This window comes from Alosa sapidissima, chromosome 15, assembly GCF_018492685.1.
Source record: "Alosa sapidissima isolate fAloSap1 chromosome 15, fAloSap1.pri, whole genome shotgun sequence".
NCBI classification, from domain to species: domain Eukaryota; kingdom Metazoa; phylum Chordata; class Actinopteri; order Clupeiformes; family Clupeidae; genus Alosa; species Alosa sapidissima.
In genome coordinates, this window is record NC_055971.1 from 8,230,538 (window position 1) to 8,250,286 (window position 19,749).

The 19,749-nt window shown below is 40.7% G+C and overlaps 1 protein-coding gene across 4 annotated transcripts; it reads right to left on the bottom strand.

Moving 5' to 3' along the window:
- Positions 1 to 146: 146 nt before the first annotated feature.
- LOC121683619 (von Willebrand factor A domain-containing protein 5A-like) lies at positions 147 to 19,388 on the bottom strand. 4 transcript variants are annotated; one of them, XM_042063323.1, is made up of 18 exons: positions 19,272 to 19,388; positions 9,453 to 9,655; positions 8,627 to 8,849; positions 8,249 to 8,418; positions 8,046 to 8,160; positions 7,776 to 7,951; positions 7,527 to 7,615; positions 7,262 to 7,406; positions 6,958 to 7,037; positions 6,727 to 6,841; positions 5,607 to 5,765; positions 4,602 to 4,705; positions 3,602 to 3,819; positions 3,364 to 3,501; positions 2,377 to 2,433; positions 2,074 to 2,210; positions 726 to 849; positions 147 to 586 (listed from the first exon to the last, which is right to left on the bottom strand). In XM_042063323.1, exons 1-18 carry the CDS (start codon positions 19,312 to 19,314, stop codon positions 507 to 509), a joined length of 2,376 nt encoding a protein of 791 aa, XP_041919257.1. In that variant the 5' UTR covers positions 19,315 to 19,388; the 3' UTR covers positions 147 to 506. The 4 variants fall into 4 exon arrangements, with proteins under 4 accessions (XP_041919257.1, XP_041919256.1, XP_041919258.1 ...); XM_042063322.1 differs by lacking the exon at positions 19,272 to 19,388 and adding an exon at positions 18,219 to 18,387; XM_042063324.1 differs by lacking the exons at positions 2,377 to 2,433; positions 19,272 to 19,388 and adding an exon at positions 18,219 to 18,386.
- Between the last annotated feature and the right edge of the window lie 361 nt (positions 19,389 to 19,749).

Sequence of the window (19,749 nt, forward strand, 5' to 3'; positions counted from 1 at the left end):
CACCGGTGCCATATTAGAACCGTGTTTCGGTGCCCAACCTACTCACAAGTGAAAACTCACACACAGAGAAGCACACACATATACACAAAAGCAAACGCACACATGCACACACTCATTTACATACACAAAAGTTGCAAGAGTAGGAGATGGAGACAAATTTTGCGTGATTTATTTTTGCGGAGAGAATGGGCAAGACTGGGCAGCAGTCATTACCTACTAGTTACCTGTATTTTATTTTTTCACACGGGTATTTTGTACTTTATTTTCTTATATTTCATAAGTATTGTACTTTGTAACAAAACATGTTTTGATGTGCCCCCCTCTCCCACTCATTTCCGGCCATCTCTTCAGGGCCACCGTCTATCAAATAAAGCCTAAAAAGCCCAAACATATAACTTAAAAAAAACATGGGGGCATAGTAATTTCATTACAATGATAGAAGCAAATGAAAAATACTGTGATGCCAATAAGCTCTAGGACACATGAGGCAAGATGTGGTGAAGTCCTCAGAGGCCCAGAGTCTTCTGCTGCAGCAGACATCCCAGCAGAGCATTTCCAGCCTGCACACACTGAGACACACAGTCCACTGCAACACAAGAGACACACGTGAGCACACACACACACACACAAGCGTGCGCGCGCACACACACTCGCGTGCGCAAACACAAATACACACACACACACACACACACACACATCTTTGAACTGAGAGGAGGAAAGTTTACCTTTCTGAGCTTGAATCCATGATGCTGCCTTCATGGCTACAAACTGCCATTCATCCCGGGCATCCAGGCGGAAACCATAGAGCCAAATCAGAGCCAGAACTGTAGCCCACACAGCCTTATCCACCTAAAACACAAAAAATAAGTCAAGTCAGTCAGTCAAAAAACAAAAAGGCAGTTTACCTTTAATCAACCTTGTATGCCTAAACACAGATATATTAGCTTGACATTCTAACATAACATTTCATTCTATTCAGAATTTGAGTCTGGTACTGCATGATTGGGACGTGATTATGGGGCGTGTTTCAATCGATGCAGTGGAAAATACCTCAATAAATAAAATGCCTCAATCGCTGTTTTTTGTTTGTTTATTTTTTCAAAGTTATTGCACTGTCAATATCTTGTGCAATATGCAATGGGGAAATCTAAACGCCTAGCTTCTCTAGCGAGAGCCTTTTATCAACTGAAGCACGCTCAGGTGATGCATGACCTGAATCATTAGGCACAGTTGCTCATCTGTCCATCATCATATGAGTGCTATTAAAGGAATAATTCAAAGTTGAACGATTTGTACATACTTTTCCGCAAGATAGCGGTGATCGGAAGACGAGCTAAAGTAATGCACTGACTTCATAAACAGTCCTCCTTACTATAAACTCTCTGTGCACTTACAAAGTTTACAATACCTCGATTTGTCTGTACTGACCCTCTCAACGCTACCTCCAAAGTCTAATGCTATTTTGAGTCTTGTCAGTGGTTTAAAATGAATTTGTTCTGTATCTTATTTATGTTCCTTACATTGAAAATTGTTTCTCTGATCTCTTTTTTCCTTTCTGTTTTTTTTTTCTATCTTTCTCTGGTTTTTCCTCTTTCCTTTCTTGACATTTTAATTGCTCTATCTTTTCAAAAGGCGCCTATGGACAAGTGTTGCGAATTAGTACCTGTGCTAAAAGCATCTAGTTTGTTCAATGTAATTGCTAAGTCTATATCAAATAAACATTAATAATAATAATAATAATAATAATAATAATAATATCTATTCATTTGACTTGATGTCCCTGTAAGCTATTTCGTTGTTAATGCAAAAATGGTTTAGCAGAAAACTACTCTTGTGTTGCATAAATTTGCTAATATAATTTACACATTTTGATCGCTAAGGGTGTCTTGTTTATAGAACTTCTTTCGGTCATACACCAACTCTTAAAACGTACAGGACAAATTTCTATTACTAGTTCTACTTCTAAATGGTTGGTTGCTACAGCCAAAGCCCAGTTATTAATGTCATGTCTATCGTTGTCAAACTAGCATTTCCCTGGATTCTGTTGAGCCTTAACTTCGCTGTTGTCCTTACCCCCACTGGCATCAGTTTGTCCAACTCATCATCTGTCTTCTTCAACATCTTGGCCATGGAGGACTCCATTTCCCATGACCCCGAGGCTTTCTGGAGAGAGATCAGCTGAAGGAGGGGATCTGGGGGAGATTCTGGTTCTAAAAGCCAAGACATTCATTCAGATGGAAAAAAGGCAGCAAGATAAGTTAGACCACCTATGCCCACATGACTTTGATGCCAATTACAGGTCTACATCAAAATAAAAGCAAAAAAACACACAACACATAGGAAATGGCATATTGCCGCAATACTATTTTTCAATACCTTGAACCCCATCAAACATCTCATCATCATCTTCCATAGAATCACAGCACATCATTACTGCAAACAAATTCAATAAAATACTATGAACCCATTGATACATTAACAATGCAGAGACTGGATTTACATGCGCAAACACATTTTTATATAGCCTATCTATCTAAAATATGTAGAAATAACGTTTAGTGTGGGAGTTGTGACACAATCATACATGTATTTTGGCCTAATAGCTAACAGAGACTAAGGAAGTGAGGGAACTTTTGATAATGTGTGTAGCAATGCTAAAGCAACTGATCTTAAAATGTTTGACAACATATGGAATGACAACAAATCTGCCATCATGCTCTAGAGTTAACAGTATATGTTGCACAACAAATAGGTGGAGCTCAGGGTTTGTCTTAGTGACTACTATTCATCCAACATAGAGCTAAAAGGCTTAAGGGTTGTTTACACCAAGAACGATAACAGTAAAAAAATATTGTTTTAGCTAACATGAATGACAACGTCCACACATAAACTATGGGCCCTATCTTACACCAGGCACAACGTGGCGCCAAGCGCAACGCAAGTATTGTTCCTTTCTTACACCCAAGGCAGTGATGAACATTATTGGGGTAAGTGTTTTTTTGTTAGTCAATAGTGAAAGTAAATAACTAAGTGTAAAATTGTTTTGTTGTTGACTATGAGACCACAGTGAAGTTAGTTTCAGTTTGGATGAGTTCAAATAATAGGCGAGTGCAGATGAATGTAAGCTATACTCTGCTAGTCACACACACATTTTAGTAAAGCAAGGTTTAGTGGAATCCTGGTGTTGCACACACAGTCTTGCGTGCAGATTCCCTCAGATGCATTGACTGTCAAAATACCCGCCGTTTCATGTTGCATTCCTTACTCTTAATGGCAATGTCCAAAAAAAATTTAGAATGCAAAATCTTTCTTGTGCATTTCAATGTGTGGAAGAGAGAGGAGAATGTGTGGGCATATACTTACCAGGAGGCATTGCAGGCACTGCAGCCATTCTAGCCATTGGGGCCATGTTAGCCATTTTACGCATTGGGGCCATTCTAGCCATTGGCATTGTCATTGGCATTGAACAGCAAAGGGCCATAGGTGCACCAAAAAACATTCCTAATAAAAGCATAAAAATGTCAGAGCAACCTGTATGTTATTTTCCTGAACAGAATCACTGGGATATTATAAGTGCCACAATATAGAGACCCACTCTAACCTGGCGTTGGCACAGTTCTGTGCAGTAGTGGTCCCTGCACAGTCTGTCCACTGCCCTTGTGGATGGCGATGAAGGCGGTGTGTGTGCAGCTGACTCCAGACTGCAGGCTGAGCTGCAGCAGCTTCTCTCTCAGGGCCTTCGCCTCTGGCCCTGCTGCCCTCTCCTCCATCTCCAGCGAGCGGATCAGAGTCCGAGCCCCCAGCCGGTGGAGAGTCACTCTAAAGTGGGAGAAGGGAGACCAGGGGTCGTGTGAATAATGCAGAGTACACAGATCAGCTACATTATTACAACAATCAAACCTCTCCCTGAAAAACCTTGTTCCTTTATTTAGATAGCACAGCGTTACGGTGGGAGTAGAACGGTGCTTGCGCTGTTTCTTTGTTTCTCTCTCAGCTCCTCTGCAGGTGACTGCTGTGCGTGTTAATTCAGGGGCCTGGGCCTCCTGTTTTTTAAGCCACCTGTGTCTAATGACTTCCTTTCCCTCGCCGCTCTCGTCAGTACACAAAGGGCGAATGCCTCTGTGACGTGCCTTCGTCGGAACCACACTCACCTTTGTTATTCCTTATTTGTTGCTTTAGCTACTTTTTGCCATTTGACTCGTATGGGATTCGTTTATGTTTTATGTGTTTGTAAATAGTTTTGCATTGGCGGTGGTTTGGTCGTTGGTATGTCACTTTATTATTTTAGTTTTAGGTTCAGAGAGTGTAGTCGAAAGAGGTCTAATGGTTTCTGTCTATTTTGTTTTATTTTCACCACTCCGTTCTTTAGTCTGTTTGAGAGCATTACATTATTACATTTATCCATCTTGTAAAAACAATAATGGTCTCGTAACACACAGAGAAGAGACAGAAAGCAAGCGGGAGAAATAGATGGGGATGGGATTGGGAAATGACCCACAGGTCGCAGTGAGTGGTACAGGCGAATGTGTTACAGAAGCTGAAGCCACGTCCTTGTGAAAAGCATTTGAATTGCACTTGCAAAAGAACCCTCTCATCTTTACCCTGTCTCTCCTGTGGGTCTGAGGCAGAAGCTGAGTTGGTTCTTGACCGTCTCCTCCAACAGGTTGTACTGTATTGTCACAGATCCTTCAGGAATCGCGGCGTTCTGAGATCAGGAATCACACATAAGATGCAGGGAAGTTAGAAGTTGGTGTCATATCATGTAGAATGTAAAATGTAATAAACAGGAAAAATATTAAAAGCATACATCAGCCATTTATGTTGTCTGCACCCTGACATGTAAGGAATACCTTTCTAGATCCTTTTTAGAAGACCAGTGTCTCTCAAGAAGTCAGAACACGACAAAGTGGTACATCAGAAACAGGGCATGCTGTATAAAACTCCTTGACATTTGTTAAAAAAGTGCAAAACTCCAAAAGGTCACCAGAGTGGTATATAAGTTAGCGTTGCACAGCCGGGTGACCTTCAGTAGACAGTCATCACGTTTTCATGCCGGGAATAAGTGGTTTTGAATCAGTTTATTGCCCAAATTCCGTTTATGTCAATATTCCATTTAACCTGTTTACAAACAAGTAGAATGTCACGTTTTGAGCATATTCTTGTTTACATAGCTATCGACATTATTCTGAATAAGTCAGCGACGCAACCTACAAATAGGCATTCTGTGTGAATTGAGCATGCGCAGGCCTACAACACTCTTCCTTATGGGAGCATATTCTGCTTAAGGTGTTTTCATGACCCAGTATTCCGTTTACAACAGGCATATGCTAGGGTGTGCAAACGGTTTATTAGTAAAACAAATATGGCCTTTTTCGGTTTATTTCAATCAGAATAAGGTGCTTAGGTGCTAACAAGACACACACATATTTGGTTTATTCCCAATAAACTGATTCTAAACCATTTATTGGCTGCATGAAAGCGTGATGAATTTGTTCTTTCACTTTCACTTCAAATTAGGTTTACAAACCCCACTTTTACACAACATTTTCAGGATCAACATCACCACATAAATTCCATGCAGACCAATGACTGAGATGTCCTCTCACCTCTCCTTTGAGCTGGGCATAGAGCAGGGCCCTTTGACCATGGAAGAGCACTTTGAGTGGAGGAGACAAAGTGGTGACAGATACACCATCTGGAAGGTTCCAGTGGACAGAGATGTCCTTCACTGCTGGCTGCAGTGCATAGCGCAGAGACTGCATCACCTGGGGGAGGTGTGTAGACAGATAAATAGTGAAAATAATGGACACAATATTACTGGCCACCAAGAAAATGAAAAGTGTGAACCTGTTGATCTGTTGTAAAACATTGTGTACAGGAAAGTAATTTCTTTTTTAAAATACTGTAAAAACATGAAATTAAAGTCTGATGTATCACAGAAAAAATGTGGGTGTCAGCTGACTGATTCAAGTTCAGCGTGTGTTGTTGCGAACTATTTGTTTCAGCAAATGCCACGATGAACGGTAACAAAAAGGCTAGGCTATGTAGGCTAAAGTCTTATCGTGGGGAGTTTATTATTTCGTTTTGGCAAGTAGCCGTGTAATAAGTGGGATAATGTATAGAACGCCGGTCATTATTTGGAAAATAAGTCCCTTCAGGGCGGAACAAGACCCGTCCGCTACACGGCAGGGTCTGGTTCGCCCTGTCGGGACTTATTTTGCCAATAATGACCGGCGTTCTATACATTATCCCTTACATATTTAAAGCCATTCATTCATGTTTATCTTAATATCATTATTTCATTTCATGTCTACTTGTGATTATGACACCAGCCTGCTTAGTTGCTACTTTTCTTTTTTCCATTTTTCTTAATCTTTTATTCTGAAACAACACACACTATGACTTGCCGATCCTATAATTCATTTTGTGTAACATCATTGTTCAGTACAATTGTTCCCTCACTAGAGAATAAATCCCTGTCTTTGTTTCTCAAATCTGCCTACCAGCTCCATCTCCTCCTTCTCACGACCAGCAGGCCCGGAATGCAGACTGGAGCCAAAAGCAGGTTCAACAGAACATCAGTGGGACTAAACTTGGTTTAATGTGTCTTTCTTTTACACATAAACCTCTCCAGAATTCATGACATGAACAGATACACTTGACTTGACTAGAATGTTATATTAACATATAGGTATAAAAGATACCACCAGTTCCATCTCCTCCTACCTTTGGCTGCATGCGGTCTGTTCCTGTGATGAACTGAGCATGCCCAGAGGCCTCCTTGGCCAGGCCTGTGATTAAAGCAGTGCTGGCGCCCTGTCCAATTCCAAAAGAGAAGCACCTGCACGTATCACATGGAGGTTAATTTCAGTTTTATTATGTACAAACTAATAAAACATCTGAAAAATCTACTCTTATTGTTCAAGTAATTTTTTTGTCATGTGGCCCATCACATACCGGTGAGAATTCCCATTGATCTTCACCAAGTCCAAAACCTGCTTAGTGTTCCCCACCTCTCCATCAGTGAAAATGAAGAGCTGAAATGAAATTAAAAGAGGAAAGACAAAATGCTAAATGTTCTGTATGGAAGAGGTTTTGCTTTGTTCTCTTGACATCCTCCTCATATTGGGACTTCTAGACTGCAGCAACTCCTCTTCTTCTGCTTCTGCTTCCCTACCACTGAAGGGCAGGTAGACTTTTTAGCAGGCCTAGTCGTCCAGTGCCCAACGATATACTCACAGAGAGGTGTTTGATAATCTACCTGTCTGGGGTGACTGGGGATGCAGGGCTGGCTGTAGATGTGTTTCAGAGGCTGAAGAATCTCAGTGCCCCCCATGTCTGCTCTCATTCCCTTCACTTTCTCAAGAGCATCATCCATCGTCTTCTGGTTGTACTCAACGCTCTTCCTGCAAGAAGACAACAGTCATCATATTACAAGGATCAACCTGAGTTTTTCCAAAAACTAATCTGAAGCCATATAAAAATAGGCAAACGTGAGCTATACATAAATGTAAAAGCATACTGACGGGAAGAAATGTTCATAACGGGAGCCAAAGCCATAGATGTTGAAGTAGCAGCCCATGGGGAGGCTCTTCAAGAGCAGGAGCAAAGTGTCCTAAAGATGAGGGATAAGATTGAGCAAACCCTGGTTCTAGTGAAGGAATTATACACAGCATCTGCAACAATTGTACTAACACCAAAGAGAACGAGCATTGACAAAGACTGCTTTGGCAGAGTTTAGGTTCTCTCTTGCAATACATCTGCAGTCATGCTACCTTGGCACTCTCTATGCGCATCTTTGCATCTTTTCCTGAGTGCATTGCGCAGTCCATACTCCCTGATCGGTCCACCACAAAAATAAACTCTCCACACGTGGAAAGTGAGGATGTTACTGCAGCAGGGAACTCTGGGTAAATGCTGAGCAAAACAACTGGGTCCCTCATCAAAGAGCCTGAAACAGAGAAACAGAGCGGCTTGCAGTTCACTTGTATTTACTTGCCTACATTTCTACACCAAGCCGACAGGTGAAGAGCCCAATCCCTCACCTGGCTCAGCAGTGTCCAGTCCAGCCTCCACTATGGCAGTGGGCTTATGAGCATCGTGGTAATACAGCAGCAGCTCCACATCACGATCAAACAGGTGGCCTGGAGAGAGACTCACCTGGAGGATCAGAGAGAGGAATATAGCATTACACCACACTATACCTACTGCTTATAATCACAAATTCATAATGTCCAGCACTCCATACCGTGGCCTGTGTTTTGTCTGGGTTGAGGTAAGCCAGTGGCTCCAGATCACAGTTGGACTCCACTTTAGAGATGGGCTGGGGGGAGGACAGGTGAGCACTGAGAGCCAAAGTGTAGGGCACCGTACCAGCTGGGACTGATGTCACAGTGGCCATTTGACTCCTGTCCATGTCTGAGAAGACAGTTGGGAAGATGCTACTTTTTCCTTTTCTTTTTATTTTGATGGTGTCATACCTGTGGCACTCTTAAGCTGTATATAGTATAAGAGTTGGTTTCAAATAACCAGGTACTCTTTCCAAACACACATTAGTCAGAACAGCGGCATGTTAGAACACGTTAGAACTCTATTTCCCACAAGCCACCATGTTTCTGGGCCTCACCCTGGGGTGTGTAGCGGGGGTTGAGCACAGCGGGCAGACAGAAGCGCAGGGCGTCATCAGCTTGCATGTCCAGCTCTGAGATGTAGACCAGAGTGATGGCAGCACTCTCTCCTGGAGGCAGGCTGCCCACGTTCAGCTGGAACACGTCTGGGCTCTGATCACTCTCCTCCAGCAGGAAGGCCTGGTGGCCCGAGCTCAACGCATCATCATACTCCTCCCGGGCCTGGACCAGGAAAGAGCAGACACATCAATCATCATACTGCTCCAACACCTTCATCACTCAAGTGCTGTCATTATAACAAAACACCAATTTCACATAAAGGCAGAAGATCACTTTTGTTCACATATACAGTCAGCAGATGGAGCTAATATTGGAACAATTATATATGGATTATTGTTGTGCAAAAAATTGATGGATTAACCCAAACCAGCAGGTTTAGAGGAAGCTTCTGTCACCCTACTGAACTCTAGCTCTGCATCCCGATGACACCAACCATTTTGGCCCCTTAACAGACCCCCAAACCCCCCATCCTCGGACAATTGCACTACCCTATCCCACCCATCGTGTTCTATGTATTTATAAATGTAGGCTACATACTGCAATTACACTTATTCATAGGCATATTCTACTTGTAATATTCTCCTATGACACCCCATAAAGTTGGCCCACTCTGCACAATGACAATACATTTAAATCTACTGTAATCTAATCTAAATGATTACTTTCAGTCAGATGGGCAATTGTTAAATGATAGTAGGCTAAACTGTAAAAATGCACATGCAAATATTTTTGTGTCATTAAAATGTTTTGCTGTTCCACACTCACCTTCTGTTTGTCCTGCAGCTTTGCCACCACCTCTGTGTCTCCTATCTTGGCGCTGAGGTGACAGACGGCACATTCTCCAGGCAGAGGGAACACAAACACAGCCTCTAGGGGGCGCTCTTCTCCATTCACATACAGCAGAGTGGAGGTCACTGTGGCTACATGTCCCTGCACATGCACATCTACCTCCACACTCTTCAGAGGAACTGGAAGAAGACATGTTGAAGCTCATGAAACTGATTTAATCTTTAAAGATGTAATGATAACACATAATACTTATAACACATTAAGTGTTATGACATAGACCAGTGTTTTTTAACCTTTTTTGTGCCACGGCACACTTTTGACACTTAAAATGTCCCACGGCACACTAACATCCTGTGTGAAGAAAAAATAAACATACCATAGCCTAAAATTTCAAATAATACACAGATATGGCCTTATTATGGCTTTTATGCAAGACCAGGGGCCTATTGCACAAAACTAGGATAAGGGATTAAGCCGGGATATCTTGGTTATCCTGGCTCAATTTATCCGTGATCCAGTTGCACAAAAGCGGGATAGGGGGCAGCAGGATATGTTATGGTACAAGTAAATGGTTAGGCACTCCCGTGACGTCACATTGTCGCATGACAGGTCGGGAATGGCGAGTATGTAAAAGTTAATTAATGATCACAAACAATGACAGTGGGTCTAGTTATATGTGATAACAATGTGTAGTGGGCAGTGGATTAACTATTGGTTTCCGTTTGTGGTGACTGCTGACTGAGATAAGGGATGAGATTAAATAGATCCTGGAATTTAGCCTGGTCTGGAGCAGGCTAGCTCCACAGAATAAATCGCCATAGTAACTTATACCATAACATATCCTGCTGCCCCCTATCCCGCTTTTGTGCAACTGGATCACGGATAAATTGAGCCAGGATAACCAAGATATCCCGGATTAATCCCTTATCCTAGTTTTGTGCAATAGGCCCCTGCTCAATAAAACAAGCTCCCTCTGTTTCATTTGTAGGTGACTATATCTAATTTAATTGTTGTTATGAACTGGATATGTGATGATTCTGTGAATACTGGATATGGCCCCCGTTGTACAATGCCTGCACACCACAAATAGTGCAATTATACAATCAACTAGAAAAGCATTTCCTGAAGGAAATACAGTGCATGAAAATGCAAAAATATGATGTAAAATATCATACAGAGTAAAAACAAACTATATTGGTTGCTAGGTAGATGAGGTTTAATATAGTTGGAATGACTGAACAGTTAAATAAGTGGATAGTTTAAATGGTTAAATTATTTAGGTAGATAGTTGACGATAACTGACACTTGGAATGGCTCTAATGTTTGCTAGCAGTTATGCTAACTATGTTAACAAAGATAATAATGTTAACCAAGTCACTATGCTAACTAGCATGCTAACAATGCTAAAATGCTAAGTATGCTAACCATGTGACTTAGCTAATCATTTTTAGCAGATATGCTAACTATGCTAACTAACATGCTAACTATGCTAACTATACTAACCATGTTACTTAGCTAACTTAGTTAATCATTTTTAGTAGTTATGCTAACTATGCTAACCATATTACTTAGCTGACTTAGCTAATCATTTTAAGCAGTTTTGTTAAAAATGCTAACTAGCATGCTAAGTATGCTAACCATGTGACTTAGCTAACTTAGCTAATCATTTTAAGCAGTTTTGCTAAAAATGCTAACTAACATGCTAGCATGCTAACTATGCTAACCATGTGACTTAGCTAACTTAGCTAATCATTTTTAGCAGTTTTGCTAAAAATGCTAACTAGCATGCTAACTATGCTAACCATGTGACTTAGCTAACTTAGCTAATCATTTTAAGCAGTTTTGCTAAAAATGCTAACTAGCATGCTAACATGCTAACTATGTGACTTAGCTAACTTAGCTAATCATTTTTAGTAGTTTTGCTAAAAATGCTAACTAGCATGCTAACATGCTAGCATGCTAACTATGCTAACCATGCTACTTAGCTAACTTAGCTAACTAGCTACAGTGGGTAGGAGTCATCATAGACATAATATACATAGACGCCGCATCGACCGCTACTCCTTACTAGCGCTGACGAGATTTGGAGCCGCCATCTTGGACCGGTCATCCACTCCACTCAGTGTAATCTGTTTGGCCGATGAGATGAGCTGTCAGCGCACTTAATTAATCATATCTCACTGAATACCAAACAGATTCTCACGCGTTTTTTTTTGCTGCAAAGGTCATACATGTAGCTATGATACAGGACACATGATTTAGCGCATTTTAATATTCATAGTAGGTATAACTGTAATAGAATATTCTGATATATGATATAAAGTGACCTGACGTCCGATATCAAAACTGGGAACATAATCCATGTTTGACAGCATAGACAAAACTAGTTTGATACAAGTTTAATGAGTTAAATATAGTTCACAGTTGACAGAAAAGTTCCATCAACAGCATTATTCACAGTCCACAGAAAGGTTCCATAAACATTTAAGTGAGATCAGTGCCATTCAGACATCTGAGGGGTATTCCAAGTAGGCCTATGTGGTTTAGTGACAAACTTGGGTAAATTGACTCAGAATAAGTTGTAAACCTCCCAGTAGAAAAGCTGTATGATACAGTAAACATGGTTGTGTGTATTTTAATATTCATAGTGGGCTTAACAGTAATAGAATATTCTGATATATGATATATTATAAAGTGATGACATCCAATATAAAAACTGGGAACATAACTAATCCACGTTTGACAGCATAGACAAAAACTGGTTTGAGTTAAATTTACAGAAAAAAATCCATTAACATTTTCAGTTCAGTGCCATCAAAAATAAAGTGATGAACAGACATTGGTGTGGCATAAAGGAAATGGAGTAACTGGGTTCAATATCAACAGCATTTGTTAGACAAGTTCCATAAATATTGTAAAGTGCAAGTTTGTAGGTTTGTTTCTGATCCTTAAAAAACAGACATTGGTTTGGCATAGTAAGTGTAACAGTTCATCAATTCAAGACAAAAAGGTGACTTGTCACTTGTACAGTGTCAATGGGTTCATCAACAGCATCTGTTATTTACAGTTCACAGAAAGGTTCCAGCCCCAATGAAGAGATTAAATAAAAAGGAATTAAGAAACATTTTAGAAACTGCTAAGATCAACCCGTTCATTGCAATCAGTAAAGAATCAGGGAGTGTCTTCACAGGCTCAGTGAGACAGAGTTACCGTCATGCAGTTGGTTCTATGATTTCGACAACTGGTGCATGTCATTTTGTATGTTCCCACCTTGCTAAAATTGCTTGGGTACACTTTGGCTGAGAACAAAAGTGCTTCAGACAGCAGGTGGGCAAATAAGATGGCATAGTAAACTGGGTAAACTCCATAAAAGAGGACTGAGTCAACCAGACAATGGGAAAATGGGACACAGAGTGGCGAATGCAGGTGATGAAGGTGGAGTTCATAAATCAAACATTCAGTCACAGTGTAGCACAGGGGTCTCAAACTCAAATGAGCTGGGGGCCAATTCTGCCAACGTCATCTGATCGGAGGGCCGGCTATTTCTGAAAATGCAATGTTCTTTTTTTCAAATACCACACAAAACTGCAAACAGAAAGTGCAAGTGTTTTTATCTAGTTTTAGACACCTGTGCTAGCAACCTTAGCTTATAAATAAAATAATGAATAAATAAATATTAATACAAATTATAAAATAAATGAAAAACATAAAAACAGGTATGTGTGTGTGTTTCACACCAAATAAAAATATTTCCTCTCATAACTTTTTTAAACCTGGCAAACTAGGCATCAGGGTTAAGAAAGCAACACCATTGGATTTTTATATCAAAATTTCAAAAGGCCATGGCTTGAAAGTGGTCAGAGATAAAGTCCTACTGTAAATGTAAAAATCTTTAGTAAAACAAAAATTTATGAAGGGGGTAAATTTACCCATCTAATTTGTCACTGGATGGCAAGCACCTCAAATTATGCACCTTTCAGTAAATACTGGACGAACATATTTAAGCAGGTTTACTTTCCTTTTTTCATATTACCCACATAACAAATTAACAGGAAAACACCTAAGATGTATACCAACACCTAAGATGTTGTGGTTTAGTAATAGATTACTACAATATAGGCCTACAATAAAGTATTCTGGTCAAACAGTTCCTATCGCGGGTAATCTGCAGTACCCAGAAGTTCGCATCATATTGCGGGTGACTTTGTAGTTCTTTAGAGCCCTATTTCTACTAGTCCTGCTGTCTGTACCACATCCATTACGGACACTATCATCACGATTACCACTGCAACCTCCAAGCTATGTTGGGCAGAGGGTCGAAACAAGCATGGTATGCTTAGTGGACACCGTTGTATACACGCACCTCCATTCACAGACGCACCGTGACTATCACTGTCATAGACGATCGATCATAATCTCCAAAAGGATATTCTCCTTCAGAATTAGAATAGGTGAATAACATAGCTTACCTAAGACTTCATCACACGTGAACATTTGGTGTAGGCCTATTTCTGCTTAATTTCTGCAACACTATGGCCTGCATCTCTTCCGCATCATTACAAATGCACGTCTTAGTGTTTCTCGCGTGTAATACAAGTATTTCCTGAAAACTTTGCGCAGCGATTTTGGGTTTGAATCAAGCTCTGGATGTCTTGCACATAGTGGAGCAGAGTAGGCCTACAAATGGGATTTGTCACCGTACCTGGATCTATCGTCTATTTTAATCAGTATCGTTGTTTGTCGCAATTAATAGCCTCAAGGGCCGGATTACATTATTATTTTGTCATACGTCGCGGGCCGGAATTGGGCAGGACGCGGGCCGGTTTTGGCCCGCGGGCCGGGTGTTTGAGACCCCTGGTGTAGCAGATTTCCTGCAGTACTGCAATGAAGAGCTGCACCTTCCTCAGTTCCAGGGGTGTGAGGAGACCGTTCAGTTCATTCACAGTCTTCTTGAACAAGGCAGTTGTTCTGGAGAGATACAAAATAATAAATAAATGAATGAAAAGGAATTTGAGAGGCATCTTATTCTTGTTAGGGTAAATGACATGTGAATAATACAGTGTTGGGCAAGCTACTTCGAAATTTTAGTGAGCTAAACTATCAGTTACTCTGCCATGAATAAAACACTACACAAAACTACCACCCAGTCAAATGTATTAGTAGCCTAACACAAACACAGCAGTAGGCTAGTTCACTACATAGGAAGCTACTTTAAATTGTGCTAATTTCACATGACAAGAAAAGTGTAGCTTGTCTGGCTAAACTACTTGATAAATAAAGAAGTTGAGCTATTGAAAAGTTACTTTATTCAGGAAATAGTGAGGCTACCACCAACACACTTAGGCTACAAGTAGCAGCTAGCGATTGCCCAATAGGCTAGTCTGTGCCACTTGTGTAAAATTCGCCGGCCAAATCTAGTATGATTTATTTCTACAATAGCCTTCTTGTGTCAGTTGTAATCTAAGTCAGTGTTATGGAATATGACTTATCAAGTCTCAGTTCATAGCCGGGTGAACACCGAGTAAACATAGCCTAGCTAGATGGCTACGATTTTCATACAGTAATATCAAAGATTGCTCCTTCTCAGCTCTGGTAATATTCTATTCCCAAAATACAACCAATAGTACGGTTATGTTAAATCTTACTTGTGAAAAGTAAATCCCCCGAGTATGGTCCACCGATTTGAGAAGGAACATGCTGCACAGTGCTGTCATCTTGTGTCTTCTGCTGCAACGCAACGAGGAGTATGACCGGTCCAAGATGGCGGCCGCATTTCTTGTTTCCAGCAGCCAATGCGGCGTCTATGTATATTATGTCTATGGGAGTCATAGTTGATGACAAGTAACAGTTACAATGGCTGAACAGTTAAAAAGTTCAGTAGTTTAAAGGGTTAAATTGTTTAACAGTAAAATATTATAGTGAGGACTTTTATTTTGAAACAGTTTTTGGCAGAGGAAGCAGTTGAACAGGATGTGTAGTCTTAATAGGGCCAGTTTGTATGCTTAAAGCCTGAGACTGGCAGTTGGTCCAGGTGGCCTGAACACCTGCCATAGGATTCTAATTGCTTAACGGCTCTATTGTGATGTCATCAGCCCATGTTAAGTCTATGGGGAAATTTTGACTAGTTTTTAATTAATAGTTTAAAAAGTATAAAAGTTACAAAGCTGAAAAATACATAGCATGTCCCAAGTAAGACCTAAGTAACATAGTTTGAATGAAGTTTCTACGTTAAACGGTTGAAGCTGCATTAAATGCGTTAGCGGAAGAATAAGAATAAGAAGCCTAGGAAGAACAGTACAGTGCATTTTCATGCACTGTAATAATAAGAAGAAAAAGCCTTGGAATAACAGTACAGTGCATTTTCATGCACTGTAATGAGAGCATGTGGTTATAAATTCTTTGATGCAACAGTTGCTTTTCTGGACCACTGAGTGACATTTGGGTAATTTTCTGCGGCACACCTGATGATCTCTCACGGCACACTAGTGTGCCCCGGCACAGTGATTGAAAAACACTGATATAGACGACCCAACTATAGAGCTCTTGGTGCGTATCCCTATCAGTTTGTGTTAGTAAGCCTAGTTATGTCAACTGACCGCTTTCATATTTAGTTTGAAAGTTTTCAGTATTCTTGCGGAAGTGCAAACCTCCAATCAGGGTTGCCAGATTGGGCAATTGGGCGGTTTTGCAATCTATTTTGCGGGCAAAAATGGGTTTGGGCGGGTGTATAAAAATTGGGCTGGTTTCGGATCAGTTCGGCGGGTTTTTGTAGCCGAAACAAAGGCACTTCAGACCCTTCTTCCAGCGACCGTCTCTGGTCAGCAGGCAGCAGTCTCTCACTCACTCACTCACATACCCTCTGGCTGACGTGCCCCCCTAAACTCACAACAGACACTCTCAGCTCACGTCACCTTATGTATCGAAACATGCATTCTAATAGTGCATGGTATTTCCATAACCGCGACATGCGCTTCACAATGACCGCAATTAGTTGTATTAACAGCAGACAGTAAAGCCCAGCAGTAATTTATCCAAATTAACACATATTTCAAGTACCATTCATGATGTCAAATATTGAAGTTGTGGGAAGTTTAAGCTGTATGTTTCTTTCGTCCCCCATGTCGTTTCATTTATCCCGGTCTGGAGGGACGAATGAAACAAAACGCATGTTCGATTTCTCCTTAAATAAATCCTGAATGGTTTTGTTCAGAGCTGAAAATGCAACTGTATTTGACAGAGGACCGATGTAGTTTGCTTGTGACAAAATATTAGCTTTCTGTGTTTTATGATGTCTTTGTAAATTACGTTTAATTAAAAAGTGTTTCAGTCCGGTTCTCCCCTACTCTGGCGCAGACCGCCATTCAAACACACAGCTCGCGGGGTTTTCAAACTTAGCTAGCTGACTGACAATGTCAATATGCCAAAGTGGGCAAAGAGCATTTTGTCATTACAGTCAATCTCTTCATGAGTGTGCACACTGCTGAAAGATTACCTACGAGACAGGATGGACTTACCCCTTCTTTCAGGGTTTATGGATGTGCGCAGGTCTTGCGCGAATGGCTTGACATAGGACTACGGCCCACGTTCCGTCCAGCCCGACAGTTGTTGAGGAAGTTTGACAAAGCCTAGGCCTACTAGAACTTTTTAATTATTTTTAGGCCTAATAACAATTGCTCAAAGCGATTTTCACGAAGGGCCTAGGGCCATAGGCCTATGTTTTTTGTGTAGAGATGGCCCATGCATGAACGTTCTGCTTCTGCAAAGAGCGCACTGACACCCCTGTTCGTTCAACGCGACTTTCATGAAAACTAGGATTAACTGCCTGTCAGGTAGGCCTACTAATTGTTCTAAATTACAGGTGTCAAACTCAAGTTTGCCTTTAGCCTGTATCTGGCGTATGCAAATTTCGTGTAGTTGCCATGCATGGACGCACTGCTTCTGCAAAGAGCGCACTGACACGGTCCTAAATAGCCTATTCAGCGCGATTTTCATGAAAACTCTAGGCCTAACTGCCTGTCTCAGGGAATATATAGCGCCTAGGTAGGCTATTAATTAATTGTTCTAAATCACAGGTGTCAGACTCAAGTTTAACTCAAGCCTTTAGCCTACATTTGGGGTAGGCCTAAATATTTTTTGTGTAGCCTACAGTTGGCCCACCAGTTATGAACGCACTGCCTCTGCAAAGAGTCGACACCCCTGTTCTATAATCAATGCGATTTTCATCTAATGTTATACATGAATATGCATGTGTCATGTTGCTATTATAAATAATTGAAATGTTGTGCATTAGGCTATTTTGTATGTTCATATATCCACTCAATGTTTTTATGTTAGGCTAGCCTACTGAATGCTTTTGTTCCAAGCGTCTATTGACACTAAACAGACAGATTAATAGTCTATGTTTAGCCTATTGCATTATTTTCCGTAACATAAGCTTATAGAATAATAGTCTGACGTCCGTGTAGACTACTTTTGCGTTCATTTGATTGAATATTGTTTCTGAAATTGGATAGGCTAAGTCGAAAAATGGGTCATTTTAAAGCTTGTTAATGATTTCAATGTGTTTAAATGAGAAACAAGCAAAAGCAAATTTGGGCGGTTTTTTGTGCATTCTCGCGGTTTTTGACGAGGTTTTGGGCTGGAAAACCTTGCTGGCATCTGGCAACACTGCCTCCAATAAGAAATAGGCTCATTGGGCTATAGCCTACCAAACGCGAGTTATTGGTAGGTTACCGCACTTACCTGGTTCATTCTTGACAGTAACCAAACCACAGCATCTCACCATTTTGTCACTTCAGCTCTTCAATATATCCTAAGCCTCGAAGCAAAGTCAAGAACATTGAAAGAAGACCTTCACTTCACAAACAACAGTAGGCTTGGCTAGTTTGTGCTTTCCAGTTTAGCACCACCCCTTGGAAATAACCTCACCGAAAGTGAAAGCAGGCTAACTGCTCAAAATCACAGTTGCAGCATCCCGTCAAACGCTGGAGAAGTTTGTAGGATATGGCAACAGGATGGGCTACTGTAATTTGGCAGATAATCCAATGTGAAACACCCTAAACTATAGTCAGTTAGGAACAATATTATGCTATTATTACCCCTTGCAAATATAGATTTAATGTTGTTTTCTCTTGACCATGTTTTTTCTCACTAAAAATGACACTGTCACAGACCAAAAGAAGACAATGTGGTAGAAACATGGAATCAGGAAATAGCGTTTTCATCTTTTTTAGGCTAATATTTTTTTAAGAAAAATGGCGTGTCCAAAATTATTCCTTTTAAAATAATCAATGGAAACATCTGTATTTACCATCACAGCTCTCAAAATCGTAGGCTTTTATAAGCCTCTCCATGTCTCCACAATGACTGTAACACCTTTTTAGCAGTAATCCAGGTTTTGAGGAACGATTCTTTGCCATCACTCTGGCCTTGTGCTCAGTTTTGTGTGGATTGAGGTCTCTGGCTGTTGGGCCACTCTAAAATGTTAATATTGTTCTCTGTTAATTGAGCATTGCCTACAATAAATTATGTATGGTGTATATAGGTGTGTTGTTAAAAGAAATGGCCTACTTGGCTTCATCCAGCATAATTCATTATTCTTATCATCATCATAGTCAGTACTATAACCTTTGGAAACATGCTTCTCAGGTGACCTTAATAACATTTCCCATGCTAACTAAATGGTGACACAGTACAGTAATACTGAAGTTTTCACATAGCCATAGGTTGGAAATGATCATTCTCTCAACATTAAGTAACAAGAGAATTGGACTGGTGAATGCCTCATATTCAGACCTGGCTCCTTGTTTTTGGTGACCAGACCACAGTTGTGCTCCATGTTAGTGCCTTTTTCCAAATTATGATTTCAAACCTGAATAGAAAAAGAGGACAAAGACAAATAGGCAGTGTAGGCTAGTAAAGTATAGTACAGTAGCCTACAGTTCAGTAGAATACAGTGCACCACTTACTGACTACTGGCCCTTCTATCAAGTAGTATTCTGTCAGAAGAAGAAAGAATTGTTTTGCCAGAGTTGTTTGTCACACTCTCCCCTTGGAAGTCTCTTAAGTTACCAACTGTCACACCATAGATCCGATTCAAACAGCAGGCAACTGCCTTATTGCGTCAGTGTTTCCACTATCATCTTAGCCTCCATAACCTACACTATGTAGATTATACAGTATCATCGTCTCTGTGAATAGTGGAACACCACAGTGGGACACTAGGACAAACGTATTTCTTACCCTGATAGAAATGAAGACTTGCAAACTTCAG